At 43.3% G+C, this 27025-nt stretch overlaps 1 protein-coding gene across 1 annotated transcript in view; it reads left to right on the forward strand.

Annotated features, from left to right (window-relative positions):
• Nucleotides 1-27025, forward strand: part of LOC146812866 (alpha-2-macroglobulin-like protein 1) — a 252930-nt gene that overhangs the window by 84843 nt on the left and 141062 nt on the right. The window contains exon 11 of the mRNA XM_085619942.1: nucleotides 11723-11887. Coding sequence (XP_085476068.1) covers nucleotides 11723-11887 — 165 coding nt within the window. The remainder of the gene's footprint in view (nucleotides 1-11722; nucleotides 11888-27025) is intronic.

Consider the following 27025-nt stretch of genomic DNA (forward strand, 5'->3'; position numbering starts at 1 on the left):
CCTGTGTCACAGGCTCTTAAAATGTGCTAGTTGCGTCCATCTGATGCCGTACCTGCATTTGCACGTTATTTTTCTCTGGATCTCTGCCTCTCTACCTTTCTGTAATCTCCTCACCGGCCCGGTCTGCCGCTGTGGATTGCCGATTGTGCAGAGGGCTGACCTTGTTGTATTAGGCATCGTCTTTCCGCCCTCTGCTTCCTCCTCTGCGCACGCACCCTATTCCGCCCGGACTATTTAAACAGATGATAACTGAAGTGCGCAGCGGGCGCGCCGCCAGCGCGCCAAGGGCAAGCCCGTCCGGCGCTGGCCATGCCGCCCTTGGTGCAGACGATGAGCCTCTTCCAATATGTTTTAGCAAAGAGGACCTGCTGCTCCTTAGGGTCCCTCGCTGACATTCATGTAGTATAGCTGACCTAAGCGCTGAGACTTAAGTCCAATGCAATAACTGCGACATGCAGGGCCCGCCAGCAGAGTAAGTAAGTTTATTTTATGCATAAGATTAATTAAAATCATTGCACATGTTGATCGTACAAAGAAAGAATAATTACATGATGATTTGGATTATATACAATGTAAAAGGCAATGTTCTAAAATTAACCAATACAAAAAGAAAAAGTTTAAAAGTCTTAAAATATTCAAGCGAGAGAAGATTGTCCGTCGACAAAGGGCAAAACTCTACTTTCCTTGATCATTAGGGAATCTAATCCAAATGATCATTTCTTGGACCATGTATTATTTTCGATGTCTGAAATCTTCTACTGGTTGCCAATAACTTAATCTAAGATATTTAATCTTTTCTCTGCAATGTCCAAGAATTTTATAAGGCGGCAATTTAATTGAGAGACGGTCGGATTGAAACATAGAAGTACTGCTTGTCTGCAGGTCCTCACGCCGCTCTGATTAAATAAAAGCTTTAGTAGTGATTTCCTTATATCTTTCAGTTTGTCGCATATACAGATGATGTGGGTAATGTTCTCATCGTCCTGACCACATAATCTACACTTGTAGTCTAGTTCACTTCTTTTCCATGGCGGTAATAAAGTTTTAATAGGTCCGACCCCCAATCTTAACTTCAGGAATTTTTGTTTTGTATGGATCTTTATTCCTTGATTTAGGTAGGATTGGGGTTTGTCGTTCTTGTAATTGTTAAGAACTGTCCATCCATGTGATCGTTTTGATAGTGCTTCCTTGTCTACTGTGAGGGAGATACTTCTTGTCACTTTTGTTGTTAGCTTTTTAAAAGCTACGTGTGTTGCTGAGGTGTTCCATAAATTCTCTAGACCTAATTTCGCAATTGAGTCTTTGAGGTATTTATTAGTTGGAGATTTACTCGTTCGTGTTATCTCTATCCATAGAAGATTATTTAAAGTGCCTTTTTCCGCTAATCTGATTTTATGCCAGGTTTTTACAAAGGCTCCCATTCTCTCCACTATTTGATTTTGTACTCCAAATTCTAATCGAAGTTGGGCGGGGAGACATATCGAGGGAGTTGGAATATTGAGCGACATGAGGTTGTTATTATATTGTTTAATGTTATGGCGTCCCTTCCTCTCATTTGTTCGCTCCCATATGTGATTGTGGGTTGAAGTTTAGCTCTCAATACTTTTAGGAAGGGCTCCAGAGAGAGGTCTGGTAACAGATTCTTTAGAGGTTTGAGAGCCAGATAAGTCGTCATCCCTTTCCTTCTTAAGGACTCCAACTGTGGTTTGCCTGAGGCATTGTGGTCCAGGAGAATCCCCAGATACTTATAGGAAGTTACTTGCTGTAGTCTTTGCCCATCAAGGTACCACCTTGGCACTGACTTTTTATGATAGTTAACTGCCATGGTCTTTGATTTTGTATAATTTATTTTTAAAAGGTTCTTTTCTGAGAAATCGTTAGTTGTATCCAAAAGGCATTGTAGCCCAATAGGGGTGCGACTGAGTAGGACTAAATCGTCGGCATAGAGCAGGTTTGTCAAGATTTTCCCTCCTAACGATGGCCCGTGAGATGAACATTTGTTCAATTCTTCAGGCAAGTCACCCATAAACAGATTGAACAACACTGGAGAAAGGACACAACCTTGTTTGAGGCCTTTATTTGTTGGGATTCTTCTGGATAATCGAGAGCCTTCTCCCAGTTTTATCCTGATCCACGTATCTGTATACAGGTACCTGATTTGATTTAGGAGTATGGGAGGGATTCCCCACCTTGCCAGTTTTTTCCAGAGTATATTACGGTCCACATGATCGAATGCTGCTGCATAGTCTATGAAACAAAGGTACAATGGACATTTCTTCTCTCTTGCAGCATCCATAATTATGGACAGGGCCATGGTATTCGTTGTCGTTCCTTGGCCTTTTTGAAATCCAGTCTGTGTTATGGGGATGATGTTGTTTTCTGCTGCCCAGTTTGTTAATTCTTCCAAAAGGATTCCTGCATAGTATTTAGCCTCCATGTCTATCAGGGCAATCAGCCGATAGTTGTTTGGTTTATCGCGCCCTCCTTGTTTGTATATCGGGCTTACAATTGCTCCCCTCCAAGAGTCTGGTAGTTTTGTAGCTGTTGGGGCAAACGTATACACTGGTTCCAGAACTTTGCTCCAGAAATCGGGGTCTTGTTTAAATAGCATTGGTGGTATTCCGTTAGGACCGGGTGCTCCTGTTCACCTGCCTTTAGCTATTAGTTTTTTGATTAGTTGTAGTTTTTTATCAGTGTTCCCCATCGTTGATATCAATGTGTTTGTTTTAGTCAACTAGTCTTTATTTTGTTCTAAAGGATAGTAGTTTCCAAACTTTACCTCACTTTTCTTATTTTGAATATTAGCTGCTGCTGTTATAAACGATGGATTGCTACTTGATGTGCTTGTTATCTGAGCTCCCACGTCAAGTTCTAGATCATTAAAGTGCTTAAATAAAAAATTATTCCATACTGCTTCCGTGACATTGGAGCTAATTCCATGGTGTCCTGGTCTCTGCAACTTTCTGACTTTCTGCCAGAAATTGGCGCTGTTTTTTTGCTTTGCATCATAAAAAAGTGATGCCCAGGCTTTGTGATCTTTCTCTCGCTTTAGGGCCCATCTTTTGTTTTAATGTTTTCCTTGTTTGGCGCAAGGTGTTTTGCAACTGGCAGTTATTTGGTTGTTTACGTAGTTTTTTCAATGTTTGGTTTATAAGTCGTTTCGTTCTCTTGATCTCCGGGCAGCATGCTGTTTTATTGTTTGTGTGTGTAGCGGGTTTTTCCTTTTTGTTTGAGTTATTTGTCATTGTTTCGCCAAGAGTTTTAGTGAAGTTGGACCAGCGTTCTAAAGGATTCCCAGGTTCCTCTTGGAATTGTTCATAAAGTTGTTTCGCAGTAACCGCAATTACGTCTATATTTTCCGAATTGCACCTTATTCGCTTCCAGTTAATGGTGGTAATTTGAGTAATTGCTGTTGTTACTGAAAATTTCTCGGCTGGTTTTACTCCCAGGGATAATTCCTGGGGAAAGTGATTGCTTAGATCGTTACTTCCGATCTCAAATGCAGTTATATTTTTGAAGAGACCTAGGCTCACGAAGGTGTAGTCCAGATATGTTGACGTTTTGGATGTGTGAAAAGTTGCCGCCGGAGGTTGGTCCTCACTAAAGCGACCATTGGCGGCCCTCGTATTACGTTGTTCCAATTCTTGTAATAGGTATTTTGCCCCATTAGTAGGTTTGTTGTTAGGACCGGTAGCTTGCCTTGGTATATCCCAAGCATCTGATATCTCTTGTATAAAATCGGGAGTTTGGGTCGTTTCTAAGAGGTGCAAATTGAAATCTCCAGCAAGAATTATATGATCCATGATTTCCTCTTCCATGATTTCCTCTTCCATCACCCTATCTAATTCCGAGGGAAGTTCAGAGCATGCTTTTTGCTTCCCTTTTGGGTGCAGATATATATTAATTATTATCACTGTCTGCATTTGGTTATCTATTTTCAGCGCTATTTTTAAGGCCTGCACACCATTTGGTGGTGATATTTTAATTGTTATTGGTGTTGTATCTCCAATTGTTGTTACGGAGGTCAGTATCGATAATCCTCCTGCGCTATGACCTAGATTTGAGGTCTTGGTTGCTGGAACGCAGTGGGATGCAAATCCCTTCAAACTAAATTGTTTCTCTTTCCAAGTCTCTTCCAAAAGTATTATATCAAATTTTTCTATGTAGCTCAAAAAATCCTGTTCTGAGATTTTAGCCTCTAAACCATTGATGTTCCAGGTGCATATTATTATTCCATTTTGTTCAGTTTGTAATTGGTGGGTCGTTGTCCAATCGGGTCATCTATTAGACTCAGTTGAGAATGCATGATGTATTCCTAGCAAGTTTTTGTTTATTGAGGAATGTGGTTGAATATGTTCAGGCCCTGTAGTAGATAATATAATTGAAATATTCTCCGGTCTTGTGTCTCCCTGACTTCTACTTCTTGCACCTCTCAGTACCGAGTTTGTCTGGTTACTTTTTCTATTTGTTAGGAAGGGAGTTGGATATGGTGGGTTAATGACCAATTCTATGTCAATTCCCCAGTTTTTGAAACATTCCCTTTCCTGATAGATTTTGCTTGTGGTCTCAGAGTTTTGCCATTTTGTTCTAGTTGATTCTGGGGTATTGCTATTGTTTGCTAAAAATTCAATTGACAATAAATCAGAAGATATGATGTTTTCTAATTTTGTATTGGAGTGTAGAAGCTGTAAGATGTTCTGCCTGTTTAATATATCCATTGGACCTCTGGATTTATATTGCGGATGAAATATAATAGTGGTTGATTCTTTTTTGTTTTCGTGCTGACGGTTATCGTGATGTGAACTTTCGATCTTATCTCTAATTCTTGTCCGGGATGTCTGTATCGGTGCTGTATCTTCTATTTCATTAAGCCGTATTTGTTGGACACTTGCCCGAGGATTCGCTTCAGTAATATTTCTTTGCACCACAATTTTATAGTTTTGGGGGTTAATTTGAGTGTTTGAGTTCAGATTTATTTCCCCCTTTTGTGTGTCTTTTCTTACTTGCAGATTTGATTCGTGATTATGACTACTTTCTTCTGTCCTTTCCGTTTGTATTCGGGTAATTGGTAAAGATTTTTGGCTTTCTATAGTCTCTGACAGTTCTTCCATGCCGCTAACTTCCTGAGAAACCATTTGTTGTTTTTTATCCCAGGCTGACTTCGCAATTAATGCAGGTGAATTTTGAGGTGTTGGTAATTGTTCTCTTGTGGGATCTAATAATAGTTGGGGGGAAACTGCTTAACTGTTTGTTTTTTCTTCCTTTTCTTTTCTTCCTTTTCTTCTGCATTTACGAGCATTTTTTCCTCCAAGCTCTGTTTTTCCTAGGGACTCTATTCGCCCACTCAGCTCTTGAGATTCTTTTTGTTTTTGGGGGGGGGGGGTTTTATCTACCGAGATTTCCGATTTTTGAAATGCTGAGGATATATCTTTTCCCAATAGTTTTATGGTTTCATTTAGTGTTTGATCGAGTATTACTTTTTTAAAATCCAAAAATAGATCTCCTAATATAGTTGGCAGTGTTGAAAACTTTTCTATTATTGGGGCACATTGGCATTCTTGTTTGATTTGTTGTATGGCATAGCTTCCTTCCTGGCCCCTCTTTATTAGGTCGTTCAGACTGGCTAATTTCCTGTCTATCCCTGCTGTGAAATCAGCTAAGGTCTGTAAAATTGACAATTGTAAATCCATTTTGTGAGATTGATATTGAAGAGCCGCTGTTGAATATTGCATTGTACTCTACATGGCCTCCCAGATTATTTTATTTGTTAAATGAGTTTCTTCCTCCGGGGAATGTTTATCTGGAAGTGTTTCTTGATTATACGAAGCGACCATTTCTTCCCATTCTTGTGTAGCTAGGAAGGACATATCACTTTTATATGATTTATCCCCAAGTGTGATCTGGTGGGAGCTGTCTGAGTGGATATTTTTACTTGACAACCTTCCTCCCTGATTTGTTGTTGGTTGTTCTTGATCTATACTTGCTTCCCTGCTCGCTATTAACAAGTGTGGCGATTCCTGTTTTACTATGGTGTCTTTTCTTTCTTCCTCTTCAAAGATTGTATCTTTAGCTATTTCCTCATATAGCTGTTTTACCTCGGGCTCCCCCATGAGATTATCTTTTTGTGGCTTCATGTTAACTGGTGCTTTTACGCTTTTTATAGATGGATTGTCATTCTCCTGTCGCTGATTACATTGAGGGCTCAGTGTTTTTATACCGAGGTTGACATCTTTGTCGTATTGCGACTGGGGTGCTGATTTGCTTAGATCAACAAAAATCACCGACTTGTCTTGTGTAATATGTGGGGGCCTTTGATTTTTATTTTCCATACTATTTAATACGGTATTTATTAAATTACTTGCTGTTTCGTGACAATAGTCTCCACACTTGCCAATATTATTTGTTTGGGTGTCTTTCACGTCAAGGGTCTCAATAGATGGTTCCTTGTATGGTTGCAATCCCAATCTAGGAGGATCTAAGGTCCTGTTTGGAATCTTAGAGACATTTCCTTGTTGAACTAATTTGGTTTGTTGCGTGTCAGATTCTACTTGTGATGCCAAATTAGATCTACTTGTGACTAGGGGCAAAAGAGGTGTTTGTAGCCCCTCTATTACACTTGTTTTAGAAAAAATTGCCGTAGTTGGGTCTTTCAAAAAGGAGAATTTCGTATAAATTTTGGGTTGATAGATGCAGGGATTTGTTTCCGTAATTCCATTACTTGCATTTTTCAGTGTACAGATGGTGATAATTGGACTGATTGGATGAGGATTCTTCACATCATTTTGATTCCATATGTTGTCTTTTAGGTTATTAGGTTGTGGTATGTTTATTTCTGAACCTGTGTTTATTAACATTGTGTCTTTATCTATATTTTGATCATTGTTTTTGTTCCTAGTCTCCTTTATGTCCAATTTTTCCCTCTTTATCTTAAAGTCAGCATTGGGGTCTTTCAGGTTCATCTCTCGTAAAGGACTATTATTCACACATTCTGCTTTCCTTTTTTCTGCTTTCGGTTGAGCCTTTAATTTTGATTTTGCTGTCTTTTTCCGTACCCTCCCTGATCGCATTGTTGTGGATTGATCTTTGGCCGTATCTGTGGTCTCTTTTGGGGGCCTTGTTGTTCCTTATATCTACTCCCCTGTGGCCTATATTCCTGTCACTCCAGGTGAAGTTGATTTAATTGAGGATTTCTGCGCCCTTTATCCTTATCCTTATCTGTTCGTGCTCTCAGTCTTGCTATTATCTTTAATTTAGTCGCAATTGGTGACCCGCAAACCCCTTGCAACCCCTCTCCACCTATCTATAAATTTCAGCACGCACCCTTACCTGGCGGGCCTTATGGAAACGAAGGCGTCCTGGGACCAGGCTCAGGGTCTCAAGGTCAATCTCCAGCTGCTCGGTTTAGACTTTGTCTCTCTAGCAAAAAACGGGTCTGGTTTTCTTAAAAGGAGTCTCGCATGGAGCTGACCGTAAGGGCAAACCAGTTGTTGTCCTGGTATCCTGTTTCTTATCCTGTTAATCAATATCACGGTAATCCACTAATCCGTTAGAAGGGGACTGATCCGTTAGAAGGGGGCGTTTCACTCCTTCCCCTGCTCTAATTCCATCTCATGGTCTCCTCCTCAGATACACTCCTCTGCTGCAATCTGTGACAGACCATAACAGTCCGGACCGGCGAGGGTGAAGGCGAAGAGGGAGAGAGAGGGCGGAAGCCTCCCCCTTACGTTATGTCACGTTATGTCACCCTCAAACCTCTAACCTCGAGCCTCTAGCCTCTAGCCACAAACCTCGAGCGAGTTACCGGTTAGAACCCGGAAGGAAAATCACTCTGCTCGGGGCGAGGCGAGGCGAGGCGGTGAAGTGAAGCGAGGCGGCTCCGCTACTCTCTTCGCTCACGCTCTGTTCTCCGTCTGCACCAACGGCTTCTTTCGCCGACACGAAAACCTGGACTGGAGTCAGAGTACAGCCAGTAGATCGGGATACACTGATCACCTGAGATTCGGTCGCCGGCAAAGGGCCCAACCCCCAGGTCCCCCGATGATGATAATCAGGGTCATGCTAGGACAAAGATTCAAGACATTAAAGTCATTCTTATCAATTGCCGTTCTATGCAGAAGCATGCGCCTTTCATCCAGTTATCTACTATTGGATGAACAGCCCGATCTTCTATTTCTTACCAAAACATGGCTATTGGATGCCTCAAACCCCATAATTGCCGAGGCCATTCTCACGGGCTACCATATCCTTGAAAAGGATCGTGTCAGTGGAAGGGGAGGGGGGGGTTGCCATAATCTATAAGTATACCCTAGTCTGCTCCCTCATCCTGACTGAAATCATTGAGAACACAGAACACCTGGCCTTCCGTTGTCTTATAACGCCTCAACAAAGCATTGCAGGTGTTGTAATTCACAGGCCTCCGGGTCCTATTAAAAATGTTATATCACTAACCTCGGCTATGTCCTCTCTCACCCAAAAATATAACAATTGTCTTATTCTGGGAGATTTCAACTTACACATGGAAAATAGGAATGATCCCCAGACCACCTCTTTGCTGGATTCAATGTCGACCTTCAAGATGTTCACATCTATCGTTTCATCCACCCATAAGAAAGGTCACACCCTAGAGCAAATCTTTCATAACTTTGCTTTATCAGTCAGCCCTCCTCTGCCTATCATCTGGTCTGACCACTTTCTTCTCTAGTTTAATATCCCTCACTCAGTCTCGACTTCGCGGAGGTGTAAAGCCTCCTGCTATAAAGCCTTTCACAAAATTCCTATCCCTAAGCTGGTTGGTGCCCTTGACCAATCCCTACCTGAGTTGTCTAACATCCTGGATGCAGATGTCTCCTTAATTGACTCTTGGCTTCTGTCCAACATTGAGGCTTTTGTTCCGACTGTCTCCCGTTCCTCAAAGAGGACAACCGCTCCGACCCCCTGGTTCAACGATCTTCTTAGAACCAGTAAAAAACTGTGGAAAAAAGGAAAGGAAATGGCGCAACTTTTACCTGCCTGAAGACAGGAAAGTGTATAAAGATATGCTAAAATCTCACAACGCCATAGTGAAAACAGCCAAATCCAATTTCTTTCAATCGAAGATTGACACAGCCAAAAACAAAAGTAAAGAAATCGTTGGTATAGTTAAATCCTTTACTTCACCGAAGGCAGGCTCAAATGAAGACCGTGCACAGAAGTTTGGGCCAAGCAGGTAGGTGAATTTTTCCACAATAAAATCTGATTCAACAAGCCTTTGGCAACACCTCGGAAGAGGAATTATCTTTCTATCACAATGCCAATAGCAAATTTCATAATTTGGATGCCCATCCCTATATGTCTTCCCGGAGCTCAAGCCGGACAAGTCTATGGCCTTGCTTCTTAGCATTAAGTCAGGCTCTCCACCTGACATCTGACCCTTGCCCAGCCAACATCCTGACGTCACTGGCTCCCATCATTCACTCTCCAGTTCATCAGCTCTTTAATACCTCCCACTCTACTGGCATCCTGCCTAAATTATGAAGCATGCAAAGATACTCCCTTTGTTAAAAAAGGCCAACGCCAACGTAACCGATTCAGCGAATTATTGCCCAATCTCTCTGCTTCCGGCTCTCTCAAAGGCATTGGAAAAGCATGTAAACAAAGCCTTGCATAGCCATATCGAAGAGGGGGGGGCTTCTCCATGAATCCCAACCTGGATTCAGGGCTAACCTCAACACGGAATCCGCCCTGTTGGAGCTGACAGACTTCATCAGGGACACACTTGACCAGGGAGGAAAGGCTGTTCTGATATTGCTCGATCTGTCAGCGGCCTTTGACACGGTCCCACATGAGAGACTCTTAACTAGGCTCAAAGACATCAGCCTACATGGGACCGCCCTTTTAAATATTTATTTATTCCCTCTTGCATTCATGGTAGAGGCTGAAGGGGCAAAAATTCTCTTACGCTGATGACACCCAGCTGATCTTTTCCTGTGATAAGGGCTCCGACCTTGATTGGGTCAAAATCGGGGCCTGTCTCACAAAGGTGTTCAACTGGTTCAAGATCAACCAGTTAAAATGCAACCCAGATAAAACGGAAGTGATTTTCTTTGGAAACTCGGTAACGTCTGACTGGCACTCGTGGTGGCTTGTGGCCCTGCCACCGCCACCCGCAGAAAAGGAGAAGGCCAAAAACCTAGGAATAATAGATAAAACTCTTTCTATGCGTCCCCAGATTCAAACCCTCACAGGCATATGTTTTGGCACCTTAGGTATGCTTAAAAAATTCCTGTCATTGCTCCCGCACGAAAGTAGGAAGATCATAGTGCAGGCTATGGTAACTTCCAAACTGGACTACGTCGATAGCCTGTACCTAGGTCTTCCTAAATCCTTGATACAGCGCCTACAGGTGGTCCAAAATGCGGCGCCAAAGCCATTTGCAAACTGAAACTTAGATCGAACATAACTCCGATTCTGAAATAGTTACAATGGCTCCGCATTAAGGTCCAGATAGATTTTAAGGTCCTTACCGTCTTTTTTTTTTTTTTTTAAAGCGTTCCACAATGTTGGAGCTGGCTATTTAAAGAAGCGGGTCAATAAATACACAACTCTGCGGCCTCTTCGTTCATCCAAGACCAATCCGGCCAGCATGCCCAGGATACGTCTGACCCGCATTGGGGGAAGATCCTTCAGCTTCTTGGGCGCAAAGCTGTAGAACAGCCTTCCGGCGCCGCTGAGGCTTAACCCCGATCTACTTTCCTTCAGAAAAAAATCTCAAAACTTGGTTGTTTAATCTCTAGACTGGGGCCTATTTTCACTTCATCCTCCTGCTGATTACGGCGCCAGGACACTCTAGCCTGAGTAGCTGTGCGCCCAATGCAAATACCTTATTTCATTTATTTTAATTTCCTGTCATGAGATGAGGCCTATTTTCTGTGAGCCCTGAATTTGTGTTGCTATCTTGAATTCTAAAACTGACATAGAGAAAGCACCCTTCACATCAATGACTGAACACACAAGTTGGTTGTACAGAACAGTCATGTGCAGCAATGCCATGTTATTGGAGCACACTTCATACAGTCAGCATTGGCACTGTGCATACTACAACCTTTACGGTTGAAGTGCCTTTGCAGGAGTGGAAGTTAGATGGATAGAAATGGGATTTCGCAGACCGTGGTTATCAAATATTAGTGCAAAGTTCAGATAGTCAGTGACACCTTTTAATAGAAAAAAATGTTTTCTCTTGCTCACTTCTGTTAACATCTTTACTTCTCTATCACCTGACATATTTCTCTCTTTCTCACACATCTAATGTCCTCTCTGTCACATCTAATGTCTTCACTCCTCATCTCCCCCTTTCCATGCTTCCTTCATCAATGCCTCTCTTCTCCTCTCCAATACCTTTTTCTTTATTTCCCACGTCTTATGTCTCATTTCTCGCTCTCCTGTTCTCTCCATCTGTGCTGTCCTATTTTTTTTAATCTCCTTCCTTTCTTTATCCTCTCAAACGTGGTACCATCCCTTTGCCCTCACATATCTCCCACACCTTCTCACGTTCTTCACCTCCCTACCTACATCGCCTTTCCTTGTCTGACAGTCTCTCCTCATCTCCTGGACCTGAATTATTTCCCCCTTTCTTGCCTGACAGTTCTACCCTCTAACAATTCTCTATTTCTCCGTCTCACCTTTCTCCCTTCGACCCTTCTCTTAAAGCCACTTTCCATTGTCTCATCTACTTCTCTTGTTGTAGATGAAGCTTGCCAGTGCTGATGGCACCCAAATGAAAGGTCAGACCGTCTACCTCTTTAGTGAGTGGGGTACACAGCGACTGAACCAATCATATGAGACCGATGATTCCGGAAGGGTGTTCTTTTCCCTGAATACCTCCGATTTGACCTCATCAGTCAACCTGAGGGTAAGTACTTCTTACTGAATACCTCCGATTGGTCCGTCTTAGTCAATCAGAGGGTGCATTCCTTTCCCTGAATACCTCCAGTTAGTCCTTCTCAGTCAACTCTTGGGTAAGTTGTTCTCCATGAATACCTCCAATTGGTTTTTCTCATTCAACCTTTGGGTGAGTTATTTTTTTCCTGAATTCCTCCGATTGGTCCTTCTCAGTCAACCCGAGGGTAAGTTCTTCTCCCAGAATATCTACAATTGGTACTTCTCAGTCAACTTGAGTGTGAGTTAGCTTCTCTGAATACCTCTGATTGGTCCCTCTGATTCACCCTTAGAATGAGTTCCCACACATTGAGGTAGTCAGTCCCCAACAAACTTGTGCCTTAGTGATAAAGGGAAGAGAACCCAGATGTTAGGAGGTCATGAACTGCAGCCTGTGGCAAGTTTCACTCCCCCTAAAAGTCGAATAAAGAACTTCACAATGTTAGGAAAATCAATTCCCTTGTATTTTGTTGGCAAATATTTAGGCAATCAAGATTCTTTGGTATTTCTCTCAAGAATGTATATTTGTTTAATAACCACCCCAATGTTTTAAATTGTTTTGCAAATTTCCGACAATATGTTTAGAATTTTAAAAGTATGGAAATGTTTAATAACAGTTACTTGGGAGTTAGAAAAAGCAGCATTATGTCTAAAACATTTAGTTGCCTCTAACCCGTTTTTTTCCCCACTGTAACAGAGGGGTGCACATTTTGAAAGCCCCACAAATTAAGAAAATCAAAGACTTTTCATTTTTGCTTGCAAGAAGCGCCTATACACACCATTACTTAAAATGTGGCACCACTTCAAAGCAGGGTCCAGGGACAGCCCCTTCTGATTCTTGTATTTTTGTCTCCAAAAACATGCTACTTAGTTCTGGGAGCAAACTTGCCACACCGTCACTTCTTTTCCTTTCAACATTAGAGGTCACTGTTAATTTTCTCTGCATAATATCAAGTTGAAGTGCTATAAAAGTGACTATATGTGGGGAAGACATCCTGATCGTGTGTTTGCATCCCCTATGCAAATGAAAGTAAGCTATATCTATAACTTTGACACCTTTGCAGAAATGTCCTCGCAATTTAACACAAAATATAATTTTGTCAAATATAATTTTAAATCTCATTTAATGCACGCAAGAGACTCGGATACATTCATAATTTTGAAAAGTGAAGAACCGTGCTCTAAATATCACTGCACACAGTTTTAGTAATATTCACCTAAAGAGCAAACAAAAAGTTGCAGAAATGTAGGGCTGCTTTCTGTCATTGTCAGGTACACAACTTTTATTGGTATTTGATTTAAACTTTCTAAGATATACATTGCCTTCCAAAATTGTAGATTTGGCAGAGTTCCCCTGTTGGCCATAATTATAAACCAAAACATCTACAAAAAATAGGTGTGTCACTAACATTGTCTTACTTAGTGGTGTGTAAATAAATTGACACAAGCAAAATGTTGTGAAGGTAATAAACTTTCCAACTTCATTGAGTTAAAAGTTCATCATCTTCGCAAAACTTATTTCTAGGAAAGGCGTTTAATTTTCCAATAAAAGCGTGATTTTTCAAAACTCTGCACCAGCACCCATTGCCATGGTTGCAAAGTTAAAAAAAAACAAAACTTACTGACAGAAGTCTTTTCTACTCTCTAAATTGAAATTACATAATTTATCTGTAAGCACATTGTATCATCTTTACCAATGAGGTTTACCAACATAATGAAATGTTGTACATTGCTGTAGCTGTGTTATAGTCATCCACATTTTCCTTGAATGCATTTTGCAAGCCTTAGTTGCAATAAACTATTTAAAATGCCTCTAATGCACAGTTTCTTCCCTCTTATAACACTGTAATTGATGATGGAGTATTTTCAACATTCTGAGACTCCCACACGTGAGTCCCCAATATCAAATGAATTCCCCCTTTTCAATTAAAGTTGCAGGTACAGCACAAGGGGTATCAAAGGTAATTTGGATCAATGGAGAGCAATATAAGGCTAATTTGATTAGCCGTTTTCTACTAATGTTCTGTAATGCAATGCTATTTAGCATTTGTATGGCACACAACATGGGCATGGCATCATAGTGCTCAAATTGTGTGACGTGATTGCACCTGGACCTGTATTATCTGAAGCATTAAGAGTTGAATGTGATGCCTATGTTCCTAACACCTGGTCTGCTTGTGTCACGCATAAACACCACAGCTGTTATGAGAATACTTTTTATTTTTTACAATTTGTAGTAATGTATTTCAACAATAACATGCATCTGCAGTCTGAGTTTAGTCTTTAGTTGTCTCTGACATCTTATGATTAAGTTATTGTGCCACGATATGGTGATCACTTTTTCTTTCTCAATTAAAGATTACAGAATCGAAAAAATCTCAATGGTCGAAGTGAAGAGTAGTAATGAACTATGAGTATCTGAATGATATCGCACAAATACCAGTTCTATCCTCACTGCTGATCACCAATGTTAGAAATGTGGTTTCTGGTTTGGCTTGGGTATACACCAACGCCAAGCAGTACCCACCACTCTAGTCAGGGGAAGCTAAATACAACACTGAGACAACCTGTGCTCACCTTCTGGTAGCGTGGCGCTGAGCAGGCAGGCTTATCAAGAGAAGCAATGTGAAAAATATTTGTGCAACACACACGCACAGTGACAAAATGAATACACCATAAAAAGCCAGTATATTCTGAACCAATTAAGACCAAAACAACAAAAATCACATGTATACTTTTGAAGATATGCACATTTAAAAACTAGCAGATAATCACAGTGTTAGAAGAGCCATTGCACTCCTTTTCTGATAGTTAGTCCTGATAGGGACAAAGTAATGATCCAAGCAGTGGATCAATAGTCAAGTAGTGCCTTAACACTTAGTGACAGACAAGCTTGTGGCCAGCCACTTGAGACTGGGATTCCCTAGTAAGCCCAGCAGTCCATAATTCAAGGTACCTGTTGAGCAACCAAGGGGCACTGTCGTCAGGCCCTACTTTTGGAATTGTAAGGGAGGGGGGATGAGCTGCATTTGGCTGCCTGTGAACGGCGCATCTGTGGAGAAGTCAGTGGCCATGGTGATCACCTTCAGACAGGACAGACTTGGTGGGCTCAGTCGGCACATAGTGCAGACATGTGCGGATGTAGAATACAGCAGCAACCACAGTAATCCTCGTTGAGAGTTGGCAATCTCTGTCGGCACACAGTACAGATGTGTGTAGTTGTAAAATACAGCTACAAACATGGCAATCCTCGTTGAGATACAGCGATCTCAGTCTGCATACAGCACAGGCATGTGCAGATGTAAAATACAGCAGCATACATGTCAGTCTTCTTTGGAAGTGCTGACACAGCAGCCCAGCCCGTGCAATGGAAATCTTTTATGACCCTGAGACTTCTAGGAACAGTGGGCAAGACAACAATCCAATGGAGAACACTCTTAGTTCACGCAGTGCAAACGTAGGAGGCAGCAGGCCAGCACAGCAAGGCAGGTTACAAAGTGGCAGTTCCTTCTGCTGCTCAACAAGCAATAGGCCAACACACAGAGTAGTTAGCAGAGTGGGAGTCCCTCCTGGCAGCACTATTCCTTCTGATAATGTGCAGATGTAGAGCCAGCGATATCTGGTTAAATGTCCAAAAAGTGTCTGATTAGATGGGGTCAGAGACCCAGTACTTATACCCTAATCTGACTTTGATGTTGGAGTGACTTCAAAAGAACTCTCTGAAGTGCACATGTCCCCTTTCAGCCCAGTCCTGTCTGCCAGCCTAGCTGCGGGGGTAAATCAGTCCTTTGTAAAGGGACAGGACATTACCTATTCAAGTGAAGTATTACATCCTCTCCTCCCTCCTGCCCAGGATGACCCATCAGTATGCAGATGAATGCAGATGCAGTTGAGTGTCCTGTGTTGTGGCTGTCTAGAGGGAATTCACACATGTACCTGTCACCCTACCCACCTCAGATGTGCTTTGAAAACAGGCTGTCGGGCACCTAGAGTAGTAAGTGCAGAGAAATGTCCTCTTTCTAAAAGTGGCATTTCTAAAATAGTAAAGTTAAATACAACCTCACCAGTAAGTAGGAAGTATCAGTACCATTCCAAACATATGAAGCATCAAAAATCTACTGTTCTCTGATCAGAATTACAGCTTAAATGATTAGTTCGAGGCATATGAGCTGCAGATCACACACTTAGGATAAGATCGCCATCTGGTGTTGGGCTCGGATGATTGCAGGTTGTTGTTGTCTTCGGAAGAAGCCTTTTGGTCACGAGATAGGTGACTCCTCCTCTGGACAACAGTGCGCATGGGCATCCACTCCATCCTCAGATTGGTTTTTTCCGCCATTGGGTTCGGATGAACTTTTCCACTCCGGCTGAAAACTTCTGAAAATCCAGCTTTCGAAACCAACAACCTTTTCAACTCGACGTCGAAATCCAATCGGACCGGTTCCGGATACAGCTCATGCAAAGGACACCTTTTAAAAAATGCCCCCAATGTGGAGCAAAGTTCCCCCACAGTGACCACCACGAGGTCTGCAACCTGTGCCTCTCGCCGGAACATAACGAATCCAACTGTCCAGCCTGCGCCGCATTCCGTTCCAAGAAAACCATCCGGGACCGAAGAGCTCGACGCCATATCATGGCCAGACCAGCTCCAGAACCAGAGGACATCTTTGCCCAGGATGTCCTGGAAGACTATTCCGAAGACCTCCAAATCGTATCCCATGCGGACGATTCTGATGACCTCATCACTCCGGGGCAACGAGTGAGTACCACTGCCCCTACCCCAACCCCCCCAAAAAAGACATTGGTCAAGACTCCGCCAGCTGGCCCCAGTCGCGACCGAAAATCGTCTTCAGAAGCCCCGCCCTCGGGCCTGGCTCCAAAGAAATATAAGCCTGCAGGTGGCTCGGGCTCGAGCAAACCACATGTTGTTGTGCCCACAATACCTTCGGCACCGAAGCAGGCTCCGAAACCATCGAGGCCGAAGTCTCCACCGGCACCGAAAAGTTCTTCGGCACCGAAACCATCGTCTGTACCGAAAAAAGTCCACAAAGACTCTACCGATCACCCAAAACATAGATCGGAACCGAAAAAGTCGGCACCAAAGCCACTTTCGGACAATGAAGAACTTTTTCGCCCGGATCCCACGCAAAAAAGGATTTATATCAATCCAAAAACCGGACATGTCACCGCTGTGCCATACAAGAAAAGGAGGCTGGACACAACACCTCCTCCAGCTCCCATAAAGAAGGACTTTCCCACCTCACCCATTCGTCCTTCCTCTCCTATATCACCTCTCATCCCACCCCCTCTGCCCCCACCTCTTTCTCCCCTACCATCTCCTTCACATACACCACCTCCACAGGATGATGATGATGACGACTTAGGGGGAGGGGGGGATCCGGATAACCTTAATGATCCTAATGATCCTTTCACACTCCCGGATACGGCACCCTTAGATGACTGGGCTTACCCTTTACCTGATATTCCTGATCCTACTACATACCCCTCCAAACCCTCCCCTCCTGGTGACCACCTAGTGTTTGGACAGCTGATAAACAGGGCGGCGCTTTTCCATGGCGTCACCATGCACTCAGATACACCTGAAGAGGACTTTCTTCTAGACACATTTGAGCAGTTTAAAAAATCAGTTCAGATCTTGCCCATGATTAAGGGAGTCATAAAACACGCCACAGAGGTTTTTAAAGACCCTGTTAGAACTAGGGTTCTTAACCCCCGAATTGAAAAAATATATAGACCGGCTCCCCAGGATCCCGCGTACATTCAGGCACAGCTCTCTCTAGACTCTTTAGTCGTTTCAAACGCAAGAAAGCGGGCTAACTCCCAAACAACAGGAGACACACCGCCCCCAGACAAAGAGTCCAAGCTATTGGAGGCCTCGGGCAAAAGAGTTGCAGCACAAGCTGCTAACCATTGGCGTATTGCCAACACACAAGCCCTATTAGCCCGATATGATAGGGCCCATTATGACCAGTTAGAAGATCTTTTACAACACCTGCCAGATCAGTACAAATCCCAGGCCAATGACCTCATCCAAGAGGGAAAACTCATATCTAATGCATCAATCAAATGTGCACTAGACGCAGCGGACACTGCCTCTAGGGCAGTCAACACAAGCATACTACTTAGACGCCACGCATGGCTACGTATTTCAGGCTTTAAGCCGGAAGTACAAACAACGATTCTTGCTCAACCATTCAACCAAGAGCAACTATTTGGACCCGCAGTAGATACTGCACTAGAGAAGATGAAGAAAGATAACGAGACTGCTAAATCAATGGGAGCATTACAGTCTCCACAACCGCGAGGCTCCTTTCGACGCTCCTTTTTTAGGGGAGCCTCGAAAAATGTGGGAACAGACACCTCTTCCACTTTCAAAACCTCCGCACAAACATCCCCTAACAGAGGATATTTTAGAGGAGGATATAGGGGAAACAATACCAAGGGCCGAGGTCGGGGCAATACCAACACCCGCACCTCTCCAGCCACTAAACAGTGACTTGCCCCCACTCCCCCCATACCATTCCACTCCAGTCGGGGGACGACTCCAACAGTTCCTACCTGTCTGGAATTCCATCACAACAGACAAGTGGGTAAGACAAATTATCCAGTTTGGTTACTGCCTCGAACTCACAAACACCCCCCCACACATACCACCCAAACACCGTCCAATGTCACCACTCCATCTTACACTCCTCAAACAGGAAATTCAGTCCTTGCTTCAAAAACACGCAATAGAACCAGTTCCACTCCAGCATCAGGGTACAAGAGTATATTCTCTATACTTCCTAATTCCCAATAAGGACGAGACTTTAAGACCCATACTCGACCTCGGACTACTAAACCAGTACATACACTCAGATCACTTCCATATGATCACTCTCCAACAAGTCCTCCCACTACTTCAACAAGGCGACTTCCTTGCCACATGGGACCTCAAGGACGCATAATTTCACATCCCCATGCATCCTGCTCACAGGAAGTATCTAAGATTTGTGGTAGACTGACAGCACTATCAGTTTACAGTCCTCCCATTCGGAGTAACAACTGCACCCAGGGTATTCACCAAATGCTTAGCAGTAGTGGCAGCGCACCTCAGGAGACAACAAATCCATGTCTTCCCGTATCTCGACGATTGGCTCATGAAAGCCAATACTCTCGACAAATGCGTTCTCCACACTCACCGCACTATTCATACCCTACACGACTTGGGATTTACCATCAACTATCCCAAATCTCAACTGCAACCCTCCCACATACATCAATATCTGGGAGCCACCATAGATACGTCCAAGGCCATAGCTTATCCCAGCACAGCCAGGATAGCCAACATACAAAACCTCATCTTAAAATTTCAAACTCAACACTCTCTTCCAGCAAGAGTGTTTATGCAACTGTTAGGCATGATGGCGTCCTGCATCTCCATCGTGCCCCACGCACGACTTCAAATGCGTCCCTTGCAAGAATGTCTAGCACAACAGTGGAACCAGGCTCACGGACAACTTACCGATCTGGTGTTGGTGGACAGTCGCTCACTTCGTTCACTGAAATGGTGGAACACCATCAACCTGTCCAAAGGGCGACCATTCTTAGAGCCTCTTCCACAAGTAGTGCTGAGGACCGACGCATCTCTCACAGGATAGGGAGCCCACCTCCTTCAACACACCACTCAGGGCAGATGGACCACTCAACAAAAACTGCTCCATATCAATCACCTAGAACTTCTAGCGGTGTTTCTAGCACTGAAATCCTTTCAAGTACATCTAAAGAACAAAACTGTCCTCATCCGCACAGACAACATGACGACAATGTATTACATACAAAAACAGGGGGGGACACATTCTCTCCAACTGTCCCAACTCGCACAGAACATCTGGAGATGGGCAATTCCCCAAAACATCTACCTGCTAGCGGAACACCTTCCAGGGGTTCACAACCAGGTTGCCGATCTCCTAAGTCGTCAGACACAGCAAATCCATGAATGGGAATTACACCCCAAAGTCCTATTCCCATTCTTCCAAAAATGGGGCCAACCAGACATAGACCTGTTCGCCACACACAAACGCAAAATGCCCAACCTTCGCCGCCAGGTTTCCACACCCACAGTCGAAGGGCAATGCAATATGGATGAACTGGTCAGGCAGATTTGCGTACGCTTTTCTGCCTCTCCCACTCATTCCATTTGTGGTACGCAAGCTCAAACAACAGTCTCTAAAACTGATGCTAGTAGCTCCCACTTGGGCACGTCAACCCTGGTTCACCACACTTCTGGAACTATCGCTAGTTCCACATCAAAAATTGCGTCTTTCCCCGGACCTCTTAACCCAGAACCATGGAGAAATCAGACACCCAGATCCACAGCAACTGAACTTGGCAATCTGGCTCCTGAAGTCTTAGAGTTCGGTTACCTCAACCTCCCACCAGACTGTATGAATATCATAAAAGAAGCTAGAAGACCTACTACTAGGGCATGTTATGCTGCAAAATGGAAAAGATTTGCCATTTACTGCACTAACAACGATATACGTCCACTGGATGCTTTCATCCAAAACATTATTTGCTATTTACTACACTTGCAAAGATGCAATTTAGCGTATTCCTCCATACGTCTACACCTAGCAGCCTTAGCAGCCTACTTACAAAATAGACAACACCTGTCACTATTTAAGGTACCAGCCATCAAAGCCTTTATGGAAGGTCTCAAAAGAATTATTCCTCCAAGATTACCACCTTCCCCAGTGTGGAATCTAAATATTGTTCTAACAAGGCTCATGGGCCCTCCATTTGAACCTATGCATAAATGCGAACTGCAGTTCCTAACATGGAAAGTGGCTTTCCTTATCGCAATCACATCCCTGCGAAGGGTAAGTGAGATACAAGCCTTAACTCTTGAAGAACCATTCCTACAACTACATCGTAACAAAGTAGTTCTTAGGACAAACCCAAAATTCCTACCTAAAGTCATTTCCCCTTTCCATCTTAACCAATCAGTCGAGCTACCAGTCTTCTTCCCTAATCCAGACTCAGTAGCTGAGAGAGCCCTTCATACCTTAGATGTTAAAAGAGCCTTGCTTTATTACATCGACAGAACCAAACCTTTTCGCAAAACCAAACAACTGTTTGTTGCTTTCTCTCCACCACATAAAGGCAACCCCATTTCAAAATCCGGTATAGCCAGGTGGATAGTTAAATGTATCCACATTTTTTACCAAAAAGCTAAACGCACTCTTACAGTTCCCCCTAGGGCGCACTCCATGCGTAAAATAGGGGCTTCCATGGCATTCTTAGGGAACATTCCCTTAGAAGATATTTGCAAAGCAGCCACATGGTCTACCACACACACCTTCACTAAACATTACTGTGTTGATGTGCAATCCAAACAGCAAGCTTCCGTAGGCCAAGCTGTCCTAAAAGCTCTATTCCAAACTGCTACAACAGATACAGGTGACCACCGCTAGGGGAGACACTGCTATATAGTCTATCCTAAGTGTGTGAACTGCAGCTCATATGCCTCGAACGGAATATGCTACTTACCAGTGTGCATCTGTTCTTGGCATGTAGAGCTGCAGAGCCACACACGCCCACCCACCTCCCCGGGACCTGTATCTGTTCCAGCATTGTCTTAATTAGACACTACACATGGACATCCTTTCTCTTTTTTCTTATACACTCCATCATTTCCCATCATGGCGAAAAACAATCTGAGGATGGAGTGGATGCCCTTGCGCACTGTTGTCCAGGGGAGGAGTCACCTATCTCGTGACCAAAAGGCTTCTTCCGAAGACAACCACAACCTGCAATCATCCGAGCCCAACACCAGATGGCGATCTTATCCTAAGTGTGTGGCTCTGCAGCTCTACATGCCAAGAACAGATGCACACTGGTAAGTAGCATATTCCTTAAGGCATTTCCATGCTACCCTATGAGAGGGTAGGCTTCAAAGTAGTGAAAACGAAATAGGCAGTTTGTAGCTGCCAGGACATGCAAAACATAAAGGTGTATGTCCTACCTTTTACTTACATAGCACCCTACCCTTAGGGCTACCTAGGGCCTACTTTAGATTTGACATATGTAATAAAAGGGGCGCTTAAGGCTTGGCAAGTAGTTTTTAAGTGCCAAGTCGAAGTGGCAGTAAACTGCGCACACAAGTCCTGCAATGGCAAGCCTGAAACAGGTTTGAAAGGCTACTTCTGTGGGTGGCATAATCAGTGCTGCAAGCTCACTAGTATCATTTAACCTACATGCCCTGGGTACATGGGATACTACTTTACAAGGGACTTACAAGTAAGTTATATATACCAGTCAGGTATACATCAATCACAAACATGTTTAGGGAAGAAGCACATGCACTGATCAGCAGTGGTAAAGTGCTCAGAGTCCTAAGGGCAACAAAACAAGGTCATAAAAGGAAGAGGAGGAGGAAGGCAAAAAGTTTGGAGTGACCCTGCAGGAAGGAACATTTCCAACAAGAACTCCGTCTTTTTATCTCTCACCTCTTTCTTCTGTTGTGAACCCTGACCATCCTTTGGGAGTCCCCCCCAGATACCTTCTTGAACACTCTGGTGCTGACCCAGATGGCCACCTCCTCAGAAAGCTTCCCAGGATCAGTAAGCTTGCTATCAACCAGATGTTGGCACAGCTGTGGAAATCAAATATCAAGCATGTGCTCCTTCTAAACTAAGTTGAACAGCCCTGAATAATCATCAACCTTCCTGATCATCACCCAGCTCTTCAGTGCATTGCTAGCATAGTCTAAGCAGCCCACCCAGCCCTGTGATGCAATCTTGTGACTGGCCTTGAACCTCTGTCTGTATTTGGCAGGTTTCGGCCCAATCTTGTTGACTAATCTGGTCTTACTTGCAGTGTAGCTTGTCTGGTCCTCAACCTCTAGTGTGAGAAATGTATCCCCCTCCACTGTGGGCATGTACCATCACAAACTACCCCCCGGACTCCTCTGGGACCTTCTGCACTCTTAAAGCCACTTCATAGGCTGCAAACCATTTGTCTATGTTATCCTTGACCACATCTTCCCCAAACAAAGAGAGGAGGAGGTGACCCCTCAAGTATATTCCCCTATCAATAAATGCACAAACCTAAACTGAAGTCACTGCTGGATCTCGCAGTTCAGACTTTCTTAAGAAGAGGATCATCATGTGAGAGGTCATCAAATGATGAAGCATGCATTGGTAAGTTAAGGGTGAGATGGCCTAAAAAAATCTTTCGATGATCCTCTTCTAAAGAAAGTCTGAACTGCGAGAGTCCAGCAGTGACTTTGTTACCCTCAAGTAGTTTAGTGTTGTGCATCCCTCACCACATAACTTGGCACTACATCCTTGGGTATCCAGACTCTGACGTCAGTAGTAGTCACTGCAGGTATGCTGCCACCATTACTGTTGGGCTCCACTTTCCAGCTCTCTAAGGTTTACTGGAAGGGTTAGTTTCCTCTCCTCCAGATCCAACCTCTTTTCTAGAGCGTGTGCCTTCTCAAATTTCATTTTGGCAAGCTTTTCTTCCTGATCTAACTTCAATTTGGTAAGCACCAGCTTGAGTTACATTTCCTCCCTCCTGTCTGCCAGCTCCTCTGGCGACAGATTCTTTGAGGAGATGCTGCTTCCTGCTCTGGGAATCACCACTGCTTACAGCACATTGTTGGCCCACCACAGGCAGTTCCAGAGCTGCACCAGACTCCGGAATCCGGTCATCCTTCTCCTCAGGAATTTCCTATTTCTCCTCTAGATTGTCCTCCCCTGCAACCTAGGTCTGTACCCAGGCCTTCAATGCTTTCGGCAGCTCTACCTTCCGGGTGAAGCCTCTTGTAGAAACTTGAAAATCCTTGCAGAAATCTCTTAACTGAGTCACGGTGTAGACCTCTAACGTGGCCAGTTCCAAATAAACTTTTGTTTGACTGACTGACTACATGAATTCATTTGGACATTCAAAATCTCCATATATACAGACTCGTATAATCTCAGATCTCAAATAAAATCTATCATAAATTCATACATTTAAAATTTATTAAACTTTTCGTTGATCCATATAAAATACTGTATATCTGGTAATATTTAAAAATAAGTATTTCAGTACTATTCACATTTAAGGATTTTTTTAAACTTTTTGAATGAACTTCCACATAACGCAGGCTATCTCTAAGTTACTCATTTCAGTTAAAAGATGTACTGCTTGTACCTTATTTTTAATACCATACTTTTGAAAAATTGGACATAAAACACTTTTTGTATATCCAAAATTTTCTGACAGTCCAATAAAATATGTAACATATCACAAGTGGTACCCAGCATACAAACACATTTCCCTTTACTTTGAATCATATCTTTCATTACCCCGTTGTTTGCATAGCAAGGGTTAACACCGATTCTTAGTCTTAGCAATTCGCTTATCTGCTGACACGGTAGTCTATCAATATATGGGAAATATTGCACATTTTGCCACGAGTTGGCCATAAAGCGTACTGATTTTTTCCCCTTAAGATAATTTTGATCATGAGCTCGAGATTTCTTTCCCCTGGGCCTTGAGTTCCCTCTTATCAGCCTTGATTTGTAAGGTCTGAGGGCACCGCTTAATCCTCATATATCTACAAGCTTTAGTTAAAGTTTCTCTTATCACTTTTGCCCATCTTAACTCGCTATTCAATATCTCCTTTCTACACCACTGCGAGATTTTGAGTTCTTCTCCTTCGCCCAGGCGCTGCCAAAACCTTAATAGCGCTGTACATGCCAAGGTATCCCAAGACGTCATTCCTGTTTCTGATCTGATTTCTTGGACCATTAAGGACATGGGCAGCGATATGTTTTTCAAACATTTCCCATCGTCGACATCCCAACTGTTTTTGCTACTCAAATATAACAATTCTACTCCATATAGGAATTGTGGTAGTACCATGGCTGCATAAGCTTTTAAAACCCGTCTGTCAGACTTTTCACCGTATACTCTGTTAAATGTTTTTAGACCACTGACTGAGGCTGATGCCCTCAGTTTTAATGCTTCCAAATGCGTACGCCAATTCAAATTCTTCTCAAACCACATCCCTAGGTACCTATGTTTATTTCCATTTTCCAGCTTTGTGGAGCCCAAATACCAGTTAAATTTTATTTTCCTTCTTCCAAAGCTTAATACCTTTGTCTTGTTCATATTTACTACTAGTTTTTTACGATTGCAATATTCATTGAACATATTCATCTTTCTTTGCAGAATGATCTCTGTGATCTATTATTACGAGATCGTCTGCATATAACAGACAAGCAATGTGTTTTCCATTTAGCTTTGGGCTAGCCCCTCTTGCAGTGCCTAAGACTGAAGGTAAGTCTGCTATGAATAGGGAAAAAAGTAGGGAGGCCAATACACACCCCTGTCTTAACCCTTTTCCAATTGAGATTTTTGCAATAGACTCCCCTCTATATCCAAAATGATCTGCGCCCAATTATTAGTATATAGTTTGGATTAACCTTAGCAGATCCATTGGGATGTTATAACCAAGCAACGTCTCCCACAGTGTTTCACGGTGTACCAGGTCAAACGCTGTGTGGAAGTCTACGAAGCAGCAGAACAAACTGTCCGCTGCTCAATATCCTTCTCCCCGCAATAGACCATAACGCAAAACAGTGGTCGACTGTAGAGTGCCCCTCCTAAAACCCCTCCTGCTCCAGGGGCACCACTTGGTTTACTTCAGCCCAGTCCTTGAGTCTTTCCAGAATTATTTTTGCAAATACTTTTTCTCCTACAACTAGTAAGTTGCTTAATCTATAGTTCTTTGGGCCTTTGATATCACCTCGTTTATGGATGGCCCTTATAATTGCTCCCTTCCAATTTTCTGGTATAAGACCAGTATTCAGGATCTCAAGGAACTTTTTCGAAAACAATTCACCACTCTGGCCTATTTTTTATAATCACTGCAGAGAGGTTGTCTGGTCCTGCAGCTCTAGACACAGTAAGGTTAGATATGATTTTTTAAAATCTTTCTGTGTGAAGTATTCCTTGATCTCCTTCACGCCTGACCACAATATAGTTCTCAATCTCTCTTTTGCTTGCCATTTCCGATAAATTTTCCCTCAAATACCTTACCCAATCATCTTCTGGCACTACACAGTTCAAGGACCCTAATGTTTTGCCTGAACTCTCTTGGGCCAGCTACCAAAATCCTTTTATGTCTTTGGATTTTATTGCAGAAAGTAGTTTTACGCAGCAGCTCTCTTTATATATTCTTTTTTTATTTCTGATCATCATTTTATATTTTATCCTTAATTTCTGGAGGTTGTGGAGTGATTCTACATTATACTTTACCCCGAGTCTTCTTTCTCTTTGTTTGATGTTTGCTTTTAATTTACAACATTCTTTTTCGAACCAGGTCTTTTCTTTGCAGATATGCCCCTATAATATTGGGATCCATTTTCCTAATATTGTAAGTGCCAGGTAAGCCATAAAGAGTACATTGGCTGGGAACTCACCAACTTGAGTTCCACAGCACCATGATGGCTTCACTGAACCCGGGGGTATTTGGTACCAAACTGCTCCGTACAATAAATCCCCGTTGATGCGAGTGTTTATTTACTGTACCATGTACTCAGAGGGAGCCTCAGAGGTGACCCCTTAACCCCTACCAACCCTGGTGTGGTCTCTGACCGGCTGTAGGCAGCCAGCCACCACCAGATATATTTCTGGACCCCCTGGGTAGAAAGCACCTGCTGTCTGGGACCAAAAACAATGCACATCCTGTGCAGAGGTGTCATACCTCCTCCCCCCATGATGGGCCAGTGCTCAAAGACGGAAGCTTGAAAGGCCTGCCCCCTTTGTAATGTGACCCGCAGGCTCTGCTTCTAGCAGCAGGTGGCTGCCCCTGGGTTACTTCCCCACTTTGGGTGGGAAAATTGGCAGGAAAGATTAAAAAGAATAGGTGTGCCCAACTTTGCCAATTCCACTCCTCAGGTGGGGAAGGCGAGGTGAAGCATAACTTTCAAACCCTGCCATTTTTAAGATGGGGAGAGCCCTCCAATCAGGACTAGGGCTATGTCTCCCTCCCACAGGAGGGTGGCATATTAGAGGGTGTAGTCACCCCAAATAAGGTACCCATTGGCCCTAC

This window comes from Triturus cristatus, chromosome 7 (assembly GCF_964204655.1).
Source record: "Triturus cristatus chromosome 7, aTriCri1.1, whole genome shotgun sequence".
In the NCBI taxonomy this organism is placed as follows: domain Eukaryota; kingdom Metazoa; phylum Chordata; class Amphibia; order Caudata; family Salamandridae; genus Triturus; species Triturus cristatus.